The sequence below is a fragment of the Lissotriton helveticus genome, chromosome 7, assembly GCF_964261635.1.
Source record: "Lissotriton helveticus chromosome 7, aLisHel1.1, whole genome shotgun sequence".
NCBI lineage: Eukaryota > Metazoa > Chordata > Amphibia > Caudata > Salamandridae > Lissotriton > Lissotriton helveticus.
This window is the reverse complement of record NC_136068.1, coordinates 1,786,540,529-1,786,564,920: the sequence shown is the minus strand read 5'-3', so window position 1 is coordinate 1,786,564,920 and position 24,392 is coordinate 1,786,540,529. Positions and strand designations below refer to the sequence as shown.

The 24,392-nt window shown below is 44.6% G+C and overlaps 1 protein-coding gene across 2 annotated transcripts in view; it reads left to right on the top strand.

The window, feature by feature from the left end:
• LOC144767716 (uncharacterized) overlaps positions 1 to 24,392 on the top strand; it is a 323,524-nt gene that overhangs the window by 11,927 nt on the left and 287,205 nt on the right. For both annotated transcript variants that reach the window (XM_078651106.1, XM_078651107.1), the window contains exons 2-3: positions 17,489 to 17,608; positions 19,591 to 19,743. In XM_078651106.1, the coding sequence (XP_078507232.1) occupies positions 17,489 to 17,608; positions 19,591 to 19,743 (273 nt within the window). The remainder of the gene's footprint in view (positions 1 to 17,488; positions 17,609 to 19,590; positions 19,744 to 24,392) is intronic.

Sequence of the window (24,392 nt, the reverse complement as noted above, 5' to 3'; positions counted from 1 at the left end):
GGAGGAAGGCGAGGGAACACAGTCAGGAAGAAGATCAGACGTGAAGGGGGAGAGGGGTAAAGCCAACTGGAGAAGGCAAGACGTCTAGGGCCAGCGAGCCGTACAGCCGGAAGAATAACACGGAACGCGATGTATAAGCTGTGGAAACATGAGGAGAACATCAGGAGAACGGAGCAATAAAAATAAAAAAAAGAGTAAAGAAGAAAAACAACAGGGAGGTTACATGATCGAATACAATAGGCAGGAAAGAATAGACAGGGGAGATTATGAGAATGTGAAGCCAACATAAAAAATGTTTATAGGATGCGCAAAAACATAAAGTACAACTGTTAAACTCAAGGAACGAGTAGAAGAGGCCAAACTGGAAAAGGCGTCAGCAACTCAGGAAAGTCATGGAGGGAAGGAAGAGGAAGGACCAGAGAACTCCATGTCAGCAGCTCGGCAGGAATTCAAGAAGATCTGAAGTCGTACAAATAAGCTGTTGTTTTATAATTGTAGGTGACCTTAAAAAGACATGGGTGAAAAAGTCCATATCTGGCATCGATGGAACGGAAATCCGACCTCATATCCAAGAAGGCCTTACGACGATTAGCTGTGGTTTTGGCATAGTCCTGTGCAAAAAAAGGGAGGATCCCGACCGTGTGAGACGAGGAGAGGCTCTGGCCGCTGAGAGGACTTTTCAGAAGGTCGGTGTATTCTAGGAAATACATGATGACGCCTCTTGGTCTTAACTTAGTGGAAGCAGATGAAGGTGTCCAGTCAAGTCTATGAGCCCGCTGTATGTTGAGCATAGTATCCTCTGGCATATGCAGGAGTTTAGGGAGAAAAGATTTTTTAAAAGCAATGGGGTCACTCCCCTCGCAACCCTCCACCAGGCCGTAAATGCGTAGGTTATTACGCCTATTCCGATTTTCAAGGTCCTCCACCTGCTTTTGAAGAGAAGAAATCTGTGAATGCATATGAGAGACTTTGGTGGACGTTTCCTGAAGAGAAGAGACACTTTGTTCCACTGATGTGACTCGCGCGTCCATTGACGACCAATTATCAGTGAGAACTTGTAGCTTGGCGTTAGTTTCCTTCATATAGGGGCGGAGGGCTCTTATCTCCTCCAACAGCAGTTCCATAGATATGGTGGGGGTGGAGTTAGACGGCAAGGGGGGGTCCTTTTGTAGTCTTTTGGTAGTGGCTTTCCCTGAGGGCTGCGCAGTATGCTCCATCACAGACTGCGGCTCGAGGGTACAGGGTGTTTGAGAAGCTTCTAACTGAGCCAGTTCCGAAAACACCTTGGAGTTTTTAATAAAGTTACGCTTCGGAGCCTTGCTGACACAGTCTGTCGTGATCCTGCCCATGAGGAACCGACCACTACTGAGGAAAATATGTAAGCAACACAGCCAGAGGACCTCTGCGCACAGCAAACTAAGCAGATAACAGTAGGAGTTCAGGAGATATGAACAGAGTCAATTATATAATGAAAAATTCTGACAGGATCTGCGAAGTCACGAAAAAGAAAGAACAGTTGCAGGCGATCATTCCAAGGGAGAGATATGTAAAATCACAAATTGGCCGACAAATCTGAGAAAGATAAAGGCAGAATCTCTTGGAGGGCAAGGAATCACGAAAACCAGTTAAAGTAATTGAAAGCAAATACTGGCCCACCTTGTATGAGGGAGAGAATTGCAGGCATCATATAGGGCTGCAGAAAGCGGAGAAACGCCTCACTCGGAGCGCACTGTAGGAGCACAAAATGGCGGCCGCGGCCGTCAAGGAGCCGCAACCGGAAAAATCTCCGTCGAAAAAGTTAGGAAAGCAGGCACAGGGAGCCGCGAAATAAGTTGTACGGCATTGCTGGAGCCTTCCGACATTTGAATTCTCCTTCTCCAGTGCTTGAAAAAAGACGCGAACCGCCTGTTCACTCCGGCAGTCACGGACCGCTCACACTAACGCTGCCATCTCACCCGGCGCTTAGCCATGCCCCCCCAATCTCAATGTTTAAACAAATATAAATAACAGAAACACTTTCAGAAGAAATTCATAATACAGGATCTTGTTTCAAATAAGTTGTTATTTAATCACTTGCACAGAATCATCTTTGTGGGGACTTGAACTTGTGCTACCATCTTTACGTGGACTCATTCAATAATTAGCATCTGTGATTGAATACAGTCATGGGCTAAATGTTAATTTTCCCAGCTGTGTACATAAATAATATCATAATATTTTCCTAGTTAAATGGCTGCATGTCTTCTAGAGGTACACAATAAATGGAAAAAGTAATGCTTTAGAAAATATCATATATCAGGATTACAGAAGTGAAATTAATACTGTAACTGTTTATTTAGTTCTTAAAGTCTTAGGAGATATGGACCGAACACATGGAGAAATTAAATGATGGTATCAAACAATGTGATGAAGTGGAATAGTTACTTTCACTTATTTCAAAGCAGCTATTAAACCACATCTCCCTCAGAATGGCATGTTATGTTAATATCTGCCTAGGGATGGTATGTAATTATTTCCCATAGAGATGGAATGTGATCCTAGTAGTCTCATAGTCTCTTCAAAGCTACTGTCTCAAGCCATGATGTCCCACAAGAGGTAGCGTTTGAAGATAAGGTTGTTCAAGTTCCCACAGAGATTATGCGCAATTATAGGAATGTTTAATTACATACTGAAATGGTGTGTGAAATGAATCTTATTGAAGTCCCCACAAATATGGTGTGTGATTATAGTACTGTTCAAGTCTCCACGGAGTGTGTGGTTACTTGGATGTTCAAGTAAGCATGGGCGGATTTTGCGAATTGGCAATCCGTGAAATTGCGTATTAACGGATTCGCAATCCGCAAAATCCGCGAACTCTCGCGAATTTGCGGATTTTTTTTTTTTGTGTTCGCAAGGATTTCTGCTAGTTCGCGAGGATTTTGTACCAGTTCGCAAATTCGAACTTACTTTTCGGGTAGCAACGGTCGCGAACATGTTGTTTCTACATCTGGTTCATCACAGCACCCTCTGTTTCACCACTGCCACCCTCTGTTTCACCATTGCCACCCTCTGGCTCACCCATGCCACCCTCTGGCTCACCCATGCCACCCTCTAGTTCATCACTGTAGATTATGGGTGGAAAAGCACACCTGCCCTGCCTCAACTGACATAAATGAATTAGGGGCTGATTAATGTGTTACTGAATTTGAACTTCCTGGCTGGAACCTGCTTCCTTATCTGTAATTGCTTTCTCTGAGCCTGCTGTGAGGGTCAGAGCAGGGTCATAGAATAGTTGCAAGTAGGCAACTGAACTCTGAAGGGGGCCCTCAGGAAGCACAACAGGGAATGGTTACTAATGATAAGATTGAACTTTTGCACCTGCTGAGTGCTTTCAGTTATGCAAAAATCCAAATATCCAGCAGCATCCACAAAAAGTAATCCTTCCAGGCACTACAGGGAATGGTTACTAATGATAAGATTGAACTTTTGCACCTGCTGAGTGCTTCCAGGTCAAGATCCAAATCAAAGTGACCAGCACATGAAGAAAGCACTGAGAGGAGCCTGCTGGACAGGAACAGGAAGTTGGAGACTGTGGGGCACTTCCTTCCTCCCACCCCCCCCAAAATGGACTCCTTGCAAAAAAAAAGTGCAGGCAAATGTCAACCTGAGGAGTTATTCTGATAAAAATCATAATTTTCAAGGTTTATGCTGCCTGCTGGTGGATTTCTTGTGCGAAATTGCAAATTTTGCAATCTCGCAATTGCGAGATTGTCACTGCCCGCCGCATCTACGTTTTCGCAAGTGTTTACTCCCGCGAAAATGTATAGTATTCTAGTTGGCAAGAGCGAACAAGCAAAAATATCCGCTTCGCACGGATTTACGAATTTTCGGTAAGTTCGCGAGAGTTTGCGGATTGCGAATTTACCGAAAATCCGCAAAATCCGCGAGCGTAACGGATTTTACGCCCATGCTTATGTTCAAGTCCCCACCGAAATAGCATGTGGTTACTGGGATGTTCCAGTCCCCAGAAAGATGGTGTGTGATCATCACTTTTTGATGAGGCTGAGACTAAGCCAGAGTGCTATTCTGGTTGTAGCATTGTTTCATGTCCTCCTGGCTAACTTCAAGGTTCTCCTGAGCAAGCTTCTTGAAGCTGGCTGTCTGGTTGCAGAACACCAGCGTGTAGCTGACTACATCCTGTGGTGGCTTCTTGGGAGCTTACTCTCAGCCTTCCTTATCCAAACTGAGAGATACTCTTGCCAGGTATCCATAAATAAGTTCAAAAGAGCTGAATCCAACTTGCTTCTGTGGAATCTCCCAGAGGTCCCCAAATGGCAATATCAACCTACTCAAACGGGATGCTAACAACAGGGAAATGTTGCAGGGGAGCTTTGCATATACCCCTTGACTTGCCACTCATCTGGCACGTAGGACACATCTAAGGCCTTCCTGATTTGAGGCCAATAAAAGTGGGTGACAAGCCTGTCAAAGGTCTTGTCTAGCTTCAAATGACCTGCCCGGGGCACATCATGAGCCAGAACCAGTGGGAAGGTCCTGAAGCTCTGGGAAACCACCAACACATGTTGTACCAGGCTCAGAAGGCTTAGTCTCACTATACATGGGTCATTCTCCCAGTAGATCAGTTATTGCCCACAGACGTCACCAGCTGCCTGGGCCTCAGCCTGCCACCAAAGACCCACAAGAGTAGGGCACTCTCTCTCCTCCTTGCAGTATGTTTTCACTGGGGTACCCTGTTCCTCCTGCCAGTTGGTCAGCTCAGATAGGTTCCCCAGTTTTGTCACTGTTTCCCATGTAAATACCAGGGCATCCCCCTGAGGTTCTACTTCCACCGGATTGTCAATAATGCAGGAGTGGGCTCCAGGTCCTTCTGACCACCCTCTCGAGCTGCCATGGGCTGTATTGTCAGGCACACCCACTCAGGCAACCCGATCATCTACAAATGTGACCTGAGCTCCACCTCTTTCCAGATGGTGTCTTCCAGGTTGTTGTCCAGCAGATAATCCACACGCATGGATGGACTCACAGCTACCTTTATCAGACCTGAGACTCCCCTACTCAAAGAGAACCTGAGCCACAGGGTAGACAGGGTAGTGACTCTCATGTTTATCAGCAGCCTAACTTGGTGGAATACATTAGAGACTACCTGTTCTGAAGACTCAGATGACACCAAAGGATTCTCTGTAGCATCTCTCCGTCACCCAGGGACACTAGGGTCAACTGTACACTCTCCCCAGAACAATCGAGGGCCATCTCCTCCCAAAGCGCTACACTAGTCAACCCCAGTGATTGCCAACAGGTGAGGGTCTGTGTCTGCTTGGGACACTTGGCATCCCTTTGTAGTGTCCTTCCTGTTGACACTCATAAAACCTTATGAGTGCCTTCTCTCCAGACTTACTGGCAGATTACTATTTCTTCTTCCCAGCAGGAGGATGGGAACCCTGACCCTCACACCTAGTTTGGTTCTCTTTAGAGAACACCTTACTCTTTTTGTCCCTTCCCGTTTCTTCTGATGAGGACCCTGCGCACCCTTGTAGTGATCCCCCAAGATACCTTTCTGTGAAACCTTGGGCTGGCCCAGCAGTACGCCTCCTTAGCAAGCTTTCTGGGATCCTAGACCTTGCTATCAACAAGGTGCTGGCACCTATCTGGAAAACAAAGACTGAACATATGCTTTGTTGCAAACAACATATACAGCCCCTGGTAATCTTTTAGCTCACTACCCTTCACCCAACAATCCAATGCTTTGCAAAATGAAACCACACAATCCACCCAAATCTGTTGGTAAATCTTTTTACTATCCCTGAATTTCTATCTATACCTTTCTGAGTTCAGGCCTAACTTCTTTATTAAGGCCTCAATCATGGGGGGAATATCTCATCCTGTCTCTATCTTCTAGGGCCAGTATAGTTCTCCGCCCCTCACAAGGGATATGGCTCCACAAACTACATTCCCAGTTGGACTCAGGGACCTTGTGCATCTGTTGGACAATTTTGCTGGGCTCAAACCATCTGTCTTTGTCGTCCCTCATTGTGAAATCAGTCACCAGACCTTGGGTGTGTGAACTCTCCTGTCAGAGGGCATGGAAGAATTGCTGTCATCTTTGCTGGACTCAGGCCTCCTGGTGCTGATATCCAGCTCCCGCAGACTCAACTCCTGAGCCAAAATAAGTTTTTTCTCCTCCATAGCCAACTTCTTTTCCTCCATGGCCATGGTTTGTTTCTTTTGATACACCTCAAAGCCTGTTTCTTTTTTTCTCTGCCTCCAATTTTAGCTTGGCAACGTGGCAATTTAAGTTTCCTTTCTTCCCTTCTGTCCTCCAGCTTGTCTGGAGTCAGGCCTTCAGAGGATACATTCCCTCCTGCCCTGGAGGGGGTGGGGGGGAGGGGGTACATCTCGCCTTGCACCGGTTCTTGTAAATATATCCCTTTGTTCCTAAAAAAGTCATCTAAAATAATTGCCTCTCCAACCAATCTTCACATAATTATGCCCAACCCATCAGTTATTGCAAAATACCTAAATTACGTCCCTACAACTGCAGAACTGTATGCAGTCATTACATATTAAAAGTTCAATACCAGGACCTGTCTAGCCACAGAGTATCACAACACTGGCCTTTAAATACATATGACAAAGTGCATTGAGCAAAGTAAATATCACTGGAGCCTTTATTAACCTGCCATTTGAAGCCCCTAATTGACCTCTTTGGATCATACTCCGAAGGTTCTCTCATTAAGGTCTGCAGCATATCACAAAGAGAGCCAATAAAATGCATAACAAAAAAGCATGGTGCAAAAAACAGAGTTATGAAAATCTTAATTTTCACAAGCCATTTCTGAAAGGCTCTGTGTGCCCATTTTTTTTTCAGACATCAACGTTGTGATTGTTTGCTTAGGAAGCATAGGTATTAGTTTTCCCCCAAGGAAACAATTGTTTAGTTTGCTGTGACACCTGACTAGCTCTTCATACTACAGCAACAGCAGCCTGTGCCAAAACATCCAAAATTATCTTCCGGGTCTTTGTAGCCTCCTCCACCGTGAATGGAACTTGTTGCACAGGACTTTGAGAAGGTAACGTTTCAGTGAGACTAACCTGCTCCCTGTATTCCACCTGCACTTCATCATGGTCAGTCTGAACCTATGATTTTCCCCTGGTCTAGCACTGCCAGATGACCAGGAGTTATGCTTTGTGCACATAGGTGCAATATCTATCTAATATTTTTTATATTGCATATCTCCAGTTCTACTTATTGGATTTTTGTCACTCTGGTATTATTTTATTTATTAAAATGTGTTATATTTTTGTAAATTGGATTGGTATTTTTCTTGTGTTGTGTTTTCACTTTATTACTGTTTTTGTGCTATATAACTACTTTACACTTCGTCTCAATGTTAAGCCTCACTTCTTTGTGGCAAGCTAGCAGGTGTTCTCCTGCTCCCATTCTCCTCCAGGTCTGTCCATGCCATCTGGTGTTGGTCCACCTCCTGGTCCAGATTCAAGTCTTTCTTTTCTGGGATGTTTTGGTCCTCTAGACCCTCATTTTGGCCTTGGTTCAACTGCTTCTGGTCCCCCTGGTAGTAGTTTCCTGAATCGGGTGTTCCTGTGTTCTAACCCTTCCTGACCCTCACCTTCCCGGTCCTTCCTTATATTAGCCCTTCCTGGGCCTCTTGATCATAGTACTACTAATCCTCACAAGAATCCTGCCAGTCTGGTCCTTCTCCACTTAAACCTGTTGTCCTGATTGCGCTGGATTTGGCACATCCCATTGCCCTGGTCCCTGTCTTTTTGTTCCACCTGGTATTGTGGCCACAGGTCTTGTATTCCCAAATTACTTTGATCATTGCAGCCCTTCTTGGTTCCCCCAGTCTTTGCCTATCTGGGTCTGTTCCTTTCTGGTCATCTTGGCCCTGGTCACTTTGCCCTGGTCCTCTTCCTAAACCACATAATCCTGATACCGCAGGTCCTGGCCCATCTTGCCTCTTGCATCCTGATCTTCTTAGTCTTTGTCGTTCTGGTTCGCGTTTCCTTGGTCCTCTTGCATCTGTTGCTTGTTCTTTTAGTTCTACTGCCACTGCAGTGTTGATCCTGAGCCTCTTGATCCAGGTTCTCTTTTTTCAATGTCCTCCTGAAACTGCTCATTTTGTTGCTGGTCCTTCTTGCTATCACTGTCCAGTCTCCCCAGTCTTCTTGTTTCTGACTGGCCTATTTACATCTGATCCTCTTCACCTTGGTCCAGCTACATGTAATGATGGCTCTGGCCCACTTGGTCATCTGAGCCCTAGTTCCCTAGGTCCCGATTTGTATGACCCAATTAGGCCTGTTTCTGGCCCTCCTGCTCAAGATCCTTTTAGTTTACCTTGCACTCACTGCACTGGTTTTCTGGTGGCCTTTGGTGTTGGTCCCCTTGGTCTTCCTGGTCCGTGTCCTGCTAATCTTGGTTTCCTGGTCCATATCTTCGAAATCTAGTTCTGATCCTCCTGGTCCTTAACCTCTGCTCCTTACCCTCATGGTTCTGCAATAACTTGTTATGGTTCACCACAGATCATTTTATCATTTCTTGTTTCTGATATTCCTTGATCTCCAGTTAATGCTAGCTATACAACGTCATGTCCCTGTTCTTCCTGGTTTTTCTGGTCATCATTCCCATGTACTCCTTCAGTTAGCCCTTTGAATTCTGGGTCTCCTGTTTCACAGGCTCCAGGTCCTGAACCCTTTCACCCCTTTAATCATATATCTCAACCATCAGTCCTCCTAGTCCTGCTCTCCTAGTTTATCTAGTTCCCTGACTTGCCTGTTTCTAATCCTTCTGCTTCTAGTTCTTCTTGATTATGTAGTACTGGTCCTCCTGTATTGGGCCTTTAAGTCCCCTGGTATTCCGGTCCCATCCTATTCCTACGGGTGTAAGGTTTTCATGACCCCTTCTGGCATTGATCCTCCTACTTCCCAGGTTGAGGGTCACCCTGATTCATGTAGTCTTTGTCACCCTGATTTAGGATCCCACAGTCTGACCCTCATGGACCCTCGTAATCGTATCCTGTCATAATGGCCCTAGACCTCCTGGTCCGTTATATCCTGCCTCATCATTTTAATCTAGGGTCTCCAGAACCTTCTCTCCCTTGTCATTACTGATTGTGCACTTCCCGGACCTGGTCCCTTCGCTTCTGACCCCTCGGCCATCCTTGATCCGATCTTTGTGGGTCCCCTGTCTCTGCTCCTTCTTTCCATTGGTCTCTTGGTACTGGTCCTCTTTGGGATTTCTACCTGGCTCTAATACTTCTGGGTTGGTTGCCCTCATCCCTCAAGTCCTAGTGGTGAACTCACGCCCTTACAGCTCTCCTCATTGTAATGGTGCAGAGCCTAAGGTTACTTCATACTTTTGTAAAATGGGACACAATCCCCTGTTCGACATCCTGTGGCTCTTTCTCACCCTGGTCTTAGTACCCCATGTCTTTTTTTTTCTTGTTCTGTTTCTCATTATCTGTTTGTTGACGATCCCCTCATTATCTGTTTGTTGAAGATCCCCTGATTGATTAATTGATTGCATTGGTAACCCTGGTGCTCGTAGATTAGGTCTACCTTGGCCTGGTTCTTCTTTTCCTGGGTCTTGTGATTCTGGTAGTCATAGCCCTCCAGTCAGGTCCTGGCCCTTTATTATTATTACTAGCAGCCCGTCCCGACATTGTACGGGTATGAGTTGCTGCCGGCCAGTAGTATATTGTTTTGTAGGATTTCGTTTAGATAGCATTTCTTATCTGTGACAGGCCTGTGAAACGATCCGATTCACAGTGCACTGCTGATGCACTTAAGAGTGCGCGTTCAGTAGTGTGTGAACTCGAGTTTCCCTACTTTATTTTTCCTTGCAATAATATATAGCGTGAACTCGACAACATGGCATGGGCACAATTTACATTACAGAAGAACACATTCATTTGTGGTAGGCACGGGGAGACAGAGCGATTTGCCTGGAATCACAGGATGTTGAGCTGATGCCGAGATTCGAATGTAGCTCCCCAGCTCCAAAGTTCGCAATTCTAGAACTTGTGGCGGGAGGTGTGTCTAAAAGTGGATGTCGGTGCTGGCCATCAATGAGAGAGACCTGTGCATCTTTCAAATGGGTGGTGAAAAAATGTGAGTATGTTGCTGGAGATGTGGGCCGCCGTGCCACCAATGTACTTACCCGGGGAGGGTAAACACCCATTATAGGGGTATTGGGGTATTTTTAGAGTTCAGGGGTAGGTTTGGGTTTTGGGGTACAGGGACTATTTTAAGGGTTCAGGGCTAGGTTTGGGTTTTGGGGTACAGGGGTATTTTTAGGGTTCAGGGTTAGGTTTGGGTTTTGGGGTACAGGGGCATTTTAAGAGTTCAGGGCTCGGTTTGGGTTTTGAGGTTTAGAGGTATTTTAAGGGTTAAGGGGTAGGTTTGGGCCCTTTGGGTACAGGGGTATGTTAGGGTTCAGGGGTAGGTTTGGGTTTTGGGGTACAGGGGTAGGTTTGGGTTTTGGGGTACATGGTATATTATAGGGTTAAGATGGTTTAGTGTTTAAGGGTGTTGGGGTATTTTAAGGAGTAAGGGTGGATTATGATTATGGGGTGCAGGGGTATTTAAAGGGAGCAGGGTGGGATTAGCACACGATATGAGACATGGCATGAAGGGCGGAACGTGCCACACGCCCCCAGCGTTTGTCACACCCCCAGCACACGCCCACAGCACAACACAGACAGGCCCACAAGGGACTACTTTGCTGGCACGGTTCTTTTACCTTTTAAATGTATATGGTGGGCGTCTGCATAGCCTATGTCCTTCTGCTGCAACTGCCCTTTCCAACGCTGTATTGGGTGTTGTGATTGGTGCTGTGGTGCCTGAGATTACCCGCCTCAAAGGTTTGGGCTCTCTCTTTATTATATTAGTGGGGATTAATATTTGTGTTTTATAGAACGCATGGCTGCCCTAGGACTTCCCAGCACTAAGAGACATGTAGTTTGTTGACTAGACATTAAAGCATTGCTTAAACAGCCATGTCTTAATTCTCTTGCAGAACTGCAAACCATTGTCCAGTGTTCGACATTCCTGTGGAAGAAAGTTCCAGAATTTGGGAGCCAGGTGGGAGAAAGATCTTTCTCCACACCTCTCCCTCCTGGCATTAGCTGGCTTTAGAAGTCCCTCAGAGCCTGCTCTCAAATACCTATGTAGGATGTAAGAGGATACCAGCCTCTTGATTTTCCCAGGGCCCTTATTATGTAGAGCTCTGTGCATCATGACTAGAGTCTTTAATTTGATTCTGGCCTCTATTGGGAGCCAATGTAGCCCCTTTATGTGTCTTTTTTACCGATTCCTGAGCCGGGACATTTCACAGCAGTCTTGCTATTGCAGTCTGGACCACCTGCAGTCTGCGGGTCACATATTTAGTCCAGCCGCGAGGTTACCAGGGAATGGACTACTGTCTTCCTGACCTGGGTTGGGATCCTATTCAGGCTTTTCAGAGACTTCTAAGTAGTTCAAAACAGGTTGCTGCAACTTTCTTAGCCTGTGTTGCCATGGAAAGATCCTTTTCTAACCAAAAACCCAGATTCTTAATTATTTCTTTAGGTATGGATGGGCTGCCCTAACATTCGGGCCAGCTTATGGAGGGCATGGGAATTTTCTTGGTCCTGAGGATCATTATCTCTGTTTTATACCCATTTAATTTTAAGCAGCTTTGTGTCATCCACTCCTTGATTCTTTTCATACATGGTGATAGTCTCTCAAAGTTCTCGCGTTTTTTTGGATCAAATGAGATCACCAGCTGAGTATCGTCCGCATAGGACTTCATGGAGATGTTGAACTCTTGGACAATCTTAGTGAGTGGTTCCATATATACATTAAATAGTGTGGGAGTTAGTGAGGACCCTTGTGGTACCCCACCCCTAAGTGACATAGTTTTTGAGAGGGTGGTATTTTCCAATACCTGGAATGTTCTTCCCTCCAAAAATGATGTCAACCACTTTAACATGGTACCTTCTGGTTGGGAGTCTCCATTGTAAACGGTGGTCTACCGGATCGAAAGCAACACTCATGTCCAAGAGGAGCTGGGCAGCTGGTTTTCCCTGGTCTAACGATGATCTGAGTTGCTCCACTACCACCAACAGAGCAGACTCCGTGCTGTGCTGTGCCTGGAAACCCATCTGGTTGGGGTGGAGGCATTGGTTAGTTTCTAGGAATTCCGACAGTGATCTGTTAACATGCTTTTCCAGTAATTTGCCCACAAAAGGCAGCAATGAAATAGAGCGGTAATTACCTAGTTGTAATGGATCTGTGTTCGCTTTTTTGAACGGGGTTTGATAATAGGGTGTTTCAATGAAGCTGGGACAATGTCCATTTCCAGAGACTAGTTCATGACCTTAGTTAAGGAAGGGAGGATGACAGGTTTAACTGTTTGGAGGATATGCAGTGGGGCTGGATCTAGAGGGGAGCCAGACTTCACCTTAACCATCAATGCTTCTACACCTTTTGCTTTAATTGGCGGGAGACTGGTGATGGTTTTTAAAGGGGGAGCTTTTACCTGACCCTTTTCCCACTTTGAGGTTGGTTCCCATTGGCTTTAAAGGGCTGTATATATCTGTTACTTTCAAGAGGAAATGAGTGGCAAAGGCCTCGATTCACAGAACTAACTTAAGACAAAATCCTAAACTTACTTCCATTTTGATATTCACAGAAGGCACTTACTCATTTCGGTATTCACAGAAGTTAGGAGTCCTAACTTTAGGACTCCTAAATGCCTTCTGTGAATACCGAAAGTCTTAAAGTTAGAATTTTTCTCAGTTTAGGTGTAGTAAATTTAGGACTCCTAACTTTAGGACTCCTCAATACTTTCTGTGAATACTGAAAGTCTTATAGTTAGGATTTTTTTCAGTTTAGGAGTAGTAAAGTTAGACTTTAGGACTCCTAAACTGAGGAAAATCCTAACTTTAAGACTTTCGGTGTTCACAGAAGGCATTTAGGAGTCCTAAAGTTACACACAGATTTTCTCCTCGAAGAACTTTGCCTGCGTTATTTTGATGCTGTTGTGGTAGTTTCTGGTAGCTGATTTATGCACGGTTCTGAGTTGTTTATCATCATTTTTTTTTCCAGTCCCTTTCAACTTTTTTGCGATTTTTCTTTAGCACTAACAGTTGGGGATTAAACCATCCATCCACCCTGGGTTAGGCTTTTTGTTTGGAGGTGACCTTAGCGGCTACTTCATCCGAAGATTGAGTAATCCAGGTTTCCCCACCTGGAATATGCTTCCTTCACAATACCAGTATCTCAGTGTTAAATATAGTTGGATCTGTTAAGGTGTTCCCCCATATCTGTGAATTGAGTTTCTCCCAGTGCCTTTTCATAGTTTTGGCATTGTGGGGGTTCCCCTGGTACTCTCTCCCTATCTTCCCTGAATTAAAGGAAATAATATAGTGATCTGGCCAGGGTACCAGAACTGGAGGTGTAACCTACATTTTGGGGTCATTAGAAAATACTAAATCCAAAATGTGACCCTTAACAAGTTGCAATCTTTCTAAATCCAATTACAGTCTTTGGATGCTGGGGAGGTTCTGATCCTCCATATGGAGATTTAGGTTTCCTAATATAGTGATATTAGATTTCTTTAATAGCATACCGGCTAAAGCTTCGGGCACATTTTCTAGAAAATCTCCAAAGGGGCCTGGAAGTCTATAGATTAGGAGCCCTGATAATGTGTATGTGGGCGTTTACGACATTGAGAAGAGGAGGCCTTCACACCCTTTAATAAGGAGGGCCTCAGTGGTACACTTGTACACATTCTACATTAGGATGGCCAGTCTAACCCCTACTTGTCAAATCCTATCCAATATGAGTATTTTATAGCCTGGTGGCAGGGCTATTACTATATCAGGGGAGGAGCCGTCTTTGAGACAGCTTTCTGTAATATACAGGGTGTCTAAGTTGTTCTCCTCTAACAGTAGGTGGATTTCTGTTTCGTGTTTAGGCAGAGAGCGACAATTAATCAGCCCTAACTTCCATGCCTGCAGCTCCTTTAGCCCATTAGTCTTCCCTGAGCCTTGCTTGTGCTGTGCTTTCCACACTAATTTTCAGTGCTAACAAACCTTCTCTAGGGATGGCTCGTGCGTGAAATTCCAGCCATTCTCACAGCCGGCTACTTAAAGTCTGTTAAAACTATGTAGTTCCTTCCCAGAGTATGTAATTCTTGAGATTTGTGCAGGGTTCCTGGCCCCTGAGTCCTTGTTATCCTACTTGTCATCCTCCTCCTCCTTCTAGTCCTACTACTTCCTTCCCGTTCCACAAGTACTTTTGTCAGCTACAGCCTCTAAACCTGTCCCTCAGATCTTATTATTATAGTTTTTTTGTTTTCCAGATTTCTTTTGCTGAGACAGTACTGTCACAGATCTAAATGAGGGCTCAGTAGAGACGGGGGTCTTACCCACTTAAACCAGTGCAATGCAAATCACAACTATTATTCTCGAGGTACATTGTGTAGGTGACTAAAATGTCAATCTGGCTGAAGGGGTCACTTATGACAAGCGACCAATAAACATCTATGCGTGAAACCCACTCTCTAAGTATGCTGAAGCTTCTCCACTCTGATACCTGGGTACAGGTGAAGCTAGGAGGCGGCACACACTTGTCATCTAAAGTTCGCACCACCAAAGGCCTCAAGCAAGGGTGTGTGCTTGCCCCAATATTGTTTAAACTGTTCATGGCGGACCTACCAAGCATACTCAACACATGCAACTCCCATTCCCTGAAGTTGGGAGGGAAATATTTGAGTAATCTTTTGTACGCGGACGACGTCGTACTACTCAGTCACACCCACATTGTTCTCCAGCGGCTTCTGATCCAAATGCACAGATACGCAACGGAAAATAAACTAAAAATAAACCTGAGTAAGACACGCACCATGTAGATCAATACCAAAAACAAACAACAGAAGTCATGGGCCCTAGGCAGCCAAAAAATAGAGCCAGCGACTAACTATAAATACCTGAGAGTCATCTTTGAAAGAGATGGTACATTTGCGCAGCAGAAGCAGGAATCAAAAAGGAGAGGGGCTTGCATTGCCGTCACATTAAAAAATGTAGCCAATCAACTGACGGGGCCGTTTCTGACCCCTTATCTGAAAGTTATTCAGGCCAAGCTACTCCCATCTATCTGCTATGGCAGCGAGGCGCTACGAGGAAGAGACTCTAAAAACCTGGACACAATCCAGACAAAAGCCTACAGAACAATGTTTTCACTACCGTCCTATACTTCACCCACCCAAATTAGGCTGGAATTTGGTTTGCAAAAACAAGTTCTTGCCAGACAGGGAGCTTACATCATCTGCTGCCATAAACTCCGCTCTGCTACTCCTAACACACTAAACTTGTTGTTATGGCTAGATATCCAAAGCAGGGACGTATCTCCGGCAAGATCATACCTGAAGGTAGCCCTGGGGGACATCAATCTACCCGAGATCTGGGATTTGCAACTCGGGCATAACCCGTTTAAAAAACTAGTCTGGAAAAACATCAAATCTCTCTCCTTATTAGAGGATAAGGCTGCATTTGCAAAAAGAAACCACGCATGGATGACATTAAATTCATACAAATCCCTGAAACCACAATCATATTTCAGTCAGGGTTATCCAAAGGCGACAAAACTAAGGTTTTTGAAACAAAGACTAGGGGTCTTGCCTAGTAGAGAGCATCTTCCACCATGGCTCAGGAGCAACGACCACGAAGCCTGCCCTTTCTGCAAACTAGAGAAGGGCGACATACTCCACATGACCTGTCTCTGCGAAGAGCTTCAGCCAGCCCGCCAACAGCTCTTAAAGGACCAGTTCAAGCAGATAGGGACTCGCACTAGAAGGCAAGCGGTGCTCGCCTGCTTGAATCCTGCAAACACAAAACCGAACTGCAGATACGTTAAGTTCCTTGAGATGATCGAGCAAAGACTGTCAAAACTACCAAAATTAACGATGATCGACATAGGCAACAAGTAGGCGGTCATCAGGGCCCATGGGAATACGCTGCTCTCCCTTAGGGAAAATGCTCTCGTACAATTCAGACTGAGTCGTTTATTGTATGCTTTTAAGGACGATTATAATGAACAAACTTTTATGACATTTTAAATCCTTTTTGTAACACATTTTGCACTGGTGTTAATTAACTATGCATAATAAAATGTACCTTACCTTACCTCACTCTCTGCATGAACAGTATGATAAAGTGTGTTTATTTTAGACAGCTGGGTGAACATTTCCTGTGTATTACCTAGATGAATTGCTCACTTGTTTCCTGCTTTCACTTCCCCATTCCACAAAAGCCTGTGTCTCACTCAGTTTACCTCCTGCAAGTGTCACAAAAGCACTGAGACCCTAAGCACCAATTGTCTGCTGTACCTATCCCTCCCTCAGGGGTCACAGATATAGCCTGTGTCTATTCCCTGTTAGCTAATGCTTATCAACTGTTGCTCTGGTGCCAGGTTTGAAATACTCAGCAAGCACAATCACTCTTAAAAAGAAGCCTAAAGCAAGCATAAGGTTTTATAAAAAGCCCAAAAATTGCCCATCCCTCAAAATACATCAAAAGGACGATGATGAACATTAGGAAATACAATGTATCCTCATGAATTATAAAAACATTCATGAAACATGGGTTAAAACCATAGTATTTATTATTTGCAGGCAGTCAAACACTTTAGACGGCAGTGCAAAATATCTGTTAAATTCCATTTGATTACTTTATTTCTTAGCTGAATATTAAAATTACATACAAGTGTTCATTCAAAATGTATTTTAATGTTTTTTCATCTATAAACAGCCTAGCTTAACCCTCACACTTATCATTATAAAAACTACTGTACATTATTTGTATTTGCATCTACTTCAAAGGATTCATACATGTAGTATCACCATTACAAAATGGTCACCACCCTTCCATTGCCTGGAGTCCTTTTTTTATTTAGGTTTAAATAAAGACTTTCTTTCAAACGATTTATCGGGGGAGGGGCCAGTCAAATTGTCCATGTTCTCTAGTATTTAGCCTTTGGCCAGCTAAAAGGCAGAGATGATGTACTATTTGGCCAGCAGCCTTGTAAATAACCCCTTCCGTTTTTATTGCTCAAAGTTGGCACAAGGCCCTTAGAGATCTTTGCAAGAGAAATAGATTGCATGAGGAGGGTCAGGCTTTTGGGGATTTTCCCAGAATCTCAGGATGCTGAAGCGTCGCTGGGTCTCGAAACCGGTAACCTAGTTCCAAAGTTGGCAGCTCAGGCCTTTAGGTCAGATCTCCTCCTATGCTCAGTGCACATTGAAATTTGTGTAAGGAGCGGTTTGCATTGCTCGAGATTTTGATTACGTCGTTTGATGTGTTTGCTGTCTTTGCTTCACATACTTTCATTTGCGGGGAAGGACACTGTTTTGGGGCTCTGTGTCAGACAGAACAGTTGAAGAAGATGTCGGTGTTAGAACTCACAAATGACATCTGCCATTCCTTTCTAGGACACTCTTTGAGCTGTGGGACGTGCCTAGGTCACGGTTCGCCCCTCTGCCAAGGCTCCATAGAAACGTGCGACAAGGTTGATGACATGTGCATGCAGGGATATGAGAACAACACACTTGGTGAGTGACACGATTTATAGTTTCAGTTCAAATATGAATTGATTGTATGCAACAAAGGAACACATTCATATGTGAACACGTTTTCACCTCACCTCCTGCTGTCTAGGAGCTGTCTCAAAAGCATAATAACATAGGTGTTTGTAAAGCGCCGGCTCACCCAGAAGGGCCTCTTGGTGTTGAAAAACAGATGTTTATTGATACGTAACTCAATGGTACTCGTTTTATCGTCCTAAGAAGAATGAAAGGCTGAGTGACCCGCCGGAATTTTAACCTGTGACAATGAGGTAATGCACAGGCCTTACAATGGAAGCAATAGTACACTTACCCCCAGATTCATCAAAGTCCCGTTTTGCGAGTCCTTAATAGCGATTATTAAGGAATCGCTATTAAAGACTCACAAAACGGGATGCGTGTACAAGTCGCAAATAAAATTGCGATTCCTACAGCTTCCTTATTTGCGATTAGCAAATTGCTAATCGCAAATAAGGATGCGATTTCAAGGGCGCCAGGGGTGTCCAAAGGACACCCTGTAGCACCCCTGAAATGTTAATGTAGACTGATGTTGCGCACACACATGTCCAAAGGACATGTGTGTGTGTAACATCCAACTTAGAAAAATTCACTAAAGTGCATTTTTCTGAGTTTTCGCTATTTACCACGAAGTTACACTTCGCGGTAAATAGCGGCCCAATATCGCGATTTCGCAATTTTTAAAAGGTTCATGAATAGCATTTAAGGCATATCTAATTGAGATTCCTTAAATGCGATCGCAATTTGAGAAATCGCAATTATTTGCGATTTTTCAAATTGCGAGTTCATGAACCATTGATGAATCTCAAATGCCATTTTTGCGGGCGCAAACGGCCGATTTTTGCGATTCGCACAGTTTGCGCTCGCAAAAATGCTTGATTAATCTACCTGTAAGCCACCAGACCTGGCTACGATGTGAAGGAATCTGGGAGAGTGAAGCTCAAAGGGATAAAGGGGCATATAAGCAAGAACCTTGTTAAAATTATCGCAGTTTTCTGCCACTAAAATGGCGATAGCGGGCTTGCTAATATGCGTTATAGAATTCCAAAAGAAGCCCAGGTTAGATGTACAGGACATCTAACCTGGACTTCTATTGGAATTCTATAACACATATTAGCAAGCCCATTATCGCTGTTTTAGCGACAGTTTCCTGCCGCTAAAACAGCTATAATTTTAAAGAGGTTCTTGCCAATATGCCCCTAAGACATTTTTTCAAGACAATATGAGTTGCTAAACTGCATTGTCACAGATTCTGCCATTGTGCATATGATTTCATGTTTGTCTCAGCTGCCCTTGACTCAATTATGTGACATCTGGCACATTACCTTCTTGTAATCTGAAACACTCTTACTGTAACGTTAATTGTGGGTTGGAGCCTGGACACATATCCCAGCAGATGGTAGCTATCCCAAGGCATAGACTTCTGTTTCCCATCTCTCACATGGTCTAGTCAATCAATCAATCAGTAATCTTATAAAGCGTGACTACTTACCTGTGAGGGTCTCAAGGCGCTCCATGGTCGTGGACCCATGTATTCCTTTTTAACCACTGCAGGTCCTAAGTCCTCTGGTGCTAATCAGAGGTTCCTCAATGGCCATTAGAGGGTGCTCAGAGAAATTAAACAGTTTATTTTGATATAGTGGTTTTGACTCAGAATCTCTTAGATAGAGCTTTGCTGTGGTTTGGAAAAAATCATGTGCTAATTGGAAGGGCAGGGGTCCTAATATGCCCCGAAGTCCCCTCCCCTGGCTGTCTCAGTCTGCCATCCTTTGAAAAGTGAGTAAACTGAGTACCATTAAATTGGGTACAAGTAGCATTTGTTATTTACTGGTGTTAGCAGCAGACATGCGATGTAGCAACACAATATAATTTGATTAATGCACATTAGTGGGTATCGTGAAATCCTACATCCAGAGTCGCTGTTGTGTTCTTACCAAACGCTTTCCCAACAGATGCCGATACCCGTTTAACGGCTGTGAAGGCTTGTCACAATCCCCAGGAAATGCCTCCATTTGTCTGTAAAGCTTCTGACCACTACTACAGGAGTACCAACTTTACCGTGCGTTTTGTGGCAGAGTGCGGCCAAGAAATGGGAGAATTTAAAGGTAAGTCCTTTCCAAGGTGTAGGGGAGTTCTTGATACACTTGTGAAGGGCTAAGGTTGCATGCCAGCCTGGAAACAGTAACTCACAATGAGACAGAGCACACATTTTTAGTTTTTTGAGGGATTTCTAAAAGCTATATCAGAAGGAATTATTGCAGGAAGCTGGCGTTCTGTTTAAAGTCCAGAGTCCTGATCAGCCCTAGGGACCACTGGAAGGCATGTGAGTGCCTATTAATTGATTTCAACCAAAGGAACTGCACATCTCTCCAGAAAGCAGGGTGAGGAAAAAATATCCTCTAATCACCTCCCCTCACATAATTTAGGCACTGTGTATCATCGTCCTACCCCTCTAAGTAACTGACAACATCAACTACTCTATTTAGCTAATCTGTAGCTGTATCAGCAAATTGAAGGAGTACGGTTAAAAGCCATTTTAAGGCGACAAACCCTGCAGTTCTCCGAACCACTGGGTTTTGCAATGTAAAAAATCTTTGCAGCTCCTAAAACGCAGTAAATAGGAGGAGGCATGAACGGGGCATTTCCCTTTTATATTTGAATTGGAAAATCATCTGCAATTGACCCAGAAGTTGTGGTGGTAACTGATTTACAAAGACAAAACTGTTCTGCAAAACTCTCCTGTGTAAATCATGTCAGTGGACTTGAGAGAAGCACACTGGGGTCAGCAGAGGGGTTTTAAGTATTGGTCTGACTTCAGCATGTTTCCAGGTGGTAGGAAATGTCACGGTGATGAATGAGGTGTTGAAAAGGTAGATAGGTTAGTTCCTAGCTGATCCTTTGGTCTCCGAGGTTGAAAATGTGGTATGGGTATGGGTCTGTGGGAGCTCCCGATGGCTATATTTCATGATGGAGGTGGTGTCCTGGGTGGAAATGTGGTTCCAGTTAGTTAGTCTGTGGCTCGTGTCAGTTGAGATGGAGGCGGATCTGCTGAGGCTTTCTGTAGATGTAGGTTTGGGTTTAAAGTTTCTGTATATGGTTGAAATCCTGTCATGGAAGAAGTTCTTGAGGTTGTCAACAAGCTCTTCGGAAGGTGTGATGTTGCTGGCAGCCAGGTTGGAGAATTGCTTAATGATGTAAAAAAGTTCCTTGCTGTTTTTGGCGCTGGTGTTGATGTGTGTGGCTAGGGCTATCTTCTTTATTGACCTTAGTAGGCGGTAGTAAAGCTTTTAGGGAGCTTTTGGAGGCTGCCCTGCCGGACGTGTTTTCACTGGCATGTCATCTCCTTTCCTTTATGTTTGCTGTCATGTTTCACTTATATTAGTTCTTTAGTGGACCAGCTGGCCATTCTTGAGGATCTTCTCTGATTGTTGCTCTTGATGGGGGCTATGCTGTCGGCTTAGTTGGTGATCCAGGCAGTGAAGTTCTTAGTTCCCCTTCGCTGGTTGGTGGCAGCTGGGCTGTAGATGTTGAAGGCGTCCGTCCAACTGCTCTCTGAAATTTTACTCCAGCTGGGGAGGGGTCACTGGCCATCATGTGGGGCCTGGAGATGCTGAAGTGGACAATGGAGTGCTCGGTCCATGTGAGTTCTGAGATGTAGCTGTATTTGATGTGGTTGCTGGAGATGAAGATGGAGTCCACCCTGTGTCCTGAAGAGTGCAGAGGGTCACAGATGGTCTGGGTCAGTCTGTGGCTCTTCATACTGTTGAGGAGGTGTGCAGTGTTGTTGTCATTGTGGTCATCAATGTGTGAGTTGAGGTCGCTGAGGAAGATGTAGTCCTTGGAGTCCAGGGCTAAGGGCGCAATAAAGTGGAGTGTGGCTCGGGGGTGGGGGGTGGATTAGCATTCCAGGGTGCCTTTGATGGTCATCTTGTCATCAGTCTGGAAATTAAAATTGAGGTGTTCCTGGTCTGGTTGGTGATTTTATATCCATCTGAGCTCCTTGTAGCAATGTCCTGTGTGTATGCAGGGTTGAGCCAGGTCCTGGTGAGGAAGCCAATGTCAGGTGGAGGGTGGCATGATGCTTTGTGGGGTGACAGTAATTGTGCTGGTGCAGGAGAAAGTGCATCTGGCACAGGAAAATGGTACTACCATAGCGTTCGATGCAGCGTGGTAGCAGTGTTTGCCGGGTCACCCGTTGTTAAGTACACAGATGGTGCAGTCGTCTTAAAAGATGGTGGACTGAGAACAGGGGTCCTGGCGCTGGTCCTGGTCCTGGTACGGACAGGCACAGATGAGCTTTCCTTTGCAGAACCAGCTGCATAGAGGTGTTGTGGCCCCCATTTAGTGGGTCCAGGAAGGAGGGAGGGGCATTGGGAGGCAGTGGGTGGGGCAATGAGGGAGGCTGGAGAACGGTGGCGGGGATCAAGAGGTGGGAGGAGGGAAACAGGCAGCAAAGCACTAAATTAAGCTACACATGGACTAGGCAAAGAAATTAAGCAATAGAAAAACACAGTCAGACAGAAGCACAAGAATTAGGAGACAGCATGGCCCAACAAATGGGCAAAAGAATTTAGCAAAGAGAAAAAAGCACAGTAGATAGGCAAAGGAATTAAACAAAGAGAAAGAGAAAAGCAAAAGAAATAGGCAAAGTTCTTAAGCAGAAAAAAAAGAGAAAGGCGCAGTCAAATAAAAGCACAAGCGATGATCAGCAGAACTAGCAAGGCAGCGGTGGGGGCTCCCAGGGCAGGGGAGACCTGGGTCTGGTACCTTCTCAATGGGGTCGCACTGCGGGCGCCATTAAGTAGATTCTGGGAGGAGGGAGGGGTGCTGTGAGGCAGTGGCATGGCTAGGCAAGAGATGGAAGAGCAGCAGCAGAGATCAAGAGGCAGGAAACATGGGTGGCAAAAGTATAATATTAATTAGTGGAGATGGCATAAGAAATAGGCAAAAGAATCAGGCAAGAGAAAAGCAGACCGAAACACAAGAATTAAGCAGCAGAATAGCACAAAAAACAGGCAAAGGAATTAAGGAAAGAGAAAGATAAAAGCACAAGAAATAGGAAAAGGAATAAGCATAGAGAAAGAGAACAGTGCAGTGAGACAAGAGCACAGACGAAAAACTAGCCAGGCAGCGGCGGGGGCTGGCAGCAGGATTGGAGGGCTGGGTCTGGGCCCAATTTCATTTAAAAGGCCTATTTTAATGACTCCATTAGTGTTAATCAAATTCATTGGGATCTTCTTCAGCAAACATACCTTATATTGTTTTATTACATAGACTCAATAGATACCCTCTCTTCCACCCTCATAATATTCAGACATTGTAATCTTAACCTTTGGCTTTGTGTTGCTCTTTGGTGCCATTAGCTAGGTTGTGCTGTATAAATAAACACATACACACACACCCACATATTTGCATAGATACAGGTTATACATAGTGTCCTATTTACAAAACATATTTTTCATATTCACATACATTTCCAGTTGTGTACCTTGAAAACTGCGCTAGGTGCAGGTTCCAAGACGTTGCACTGGGAATGTCATGTGACAGGTCCCAGAAGCTCCTGTTCTCTCCAATGTAGTGTTTTACATAACATTGAGCTCAACACAGGGGAAAAGGAGCTTCCAGTGCAAACATTTGTTCTAATGGAGAAAGATATTTTACTGTAAATCAATACGATCCATGGATAATCAGCTCCCCTTCCCATCCTGGAAAGAGTAGTAACTCTCCAACCAGAGTGGAAGAGGTCAGATTGAAGTTCGTAAAAACCCACGTTTGTAATCATTCTCAAACTTTTAAGCGATTCCACACTCACTGCCCACTCCTTGAGTGGCATTTATTGTTTAAAAATTTGTTGCACTCATGGTGGAGAATTCCACAGAAGTAAATGTATTTCCTCCTGCCAGGAATGTCAAGACATGTTCTTGGCAGGCATAAATGTGGTATCTTCGACTGTAAACATACGGTAATAGTCTAATTAGTCTAAAATGCCTTTGTGAATAGGCCTCATGGTTGGTTAACAAACATATACTTGATGAAATACAAAGATTTTCTTATCGCTAAATAAACCCAACATCATACTCTGAAATTATTAAGAATGTTACTCATCCCAAACCTACGTGTGCGTTAAAGTCCACATGTGTTGGCTTTCAAGTCTCTCAACTTCTCTGAAACCACTTGAACTACATTTTGGAGTTTGTGGTAATGAAAGGAGACATCCAAGATTGTGAGTAGATGTATTTACGTTCCGGTGAGAAGATCCCAGAGACAACGCCTGGTGTGCGTGCAAGCGCACCACTGGCTTAGTTCCAACTGTACATTACAACTGTCACCAGTCTAAAGACCAACTGTCAACATGAGCTTGGCTCGCGCGCCAATGAGCAGATACTAACAGAATGTCCACTTGTGGACAGAACACTACATATATCTCTTTCCCTAGAAGAAGGGAAGACGAACACTAGAGCAAAGCAGAGAGGAAGGGAAGAGGGAGGAAAGGAGAGAGAGGGAAGAGAATGACCTGAATCTTATAGGCACTCTGATGTCTCGGCAACTCCTCCTGGGGTAGACAAGAGGGTTGTTAACAACATCTGATACTCTGTGATTATGAACAGAAGAATGTATTGAGAATGTGTCAGAACCTTGGACAGGCCTCCTACCACACAAGTCATTGACCTTTACAATCTTGTTCATGTTCCACCAATTACACTTATTGACATGAACAGCACTGCCACAGATTTTATCAATGCAGACTAGTTCG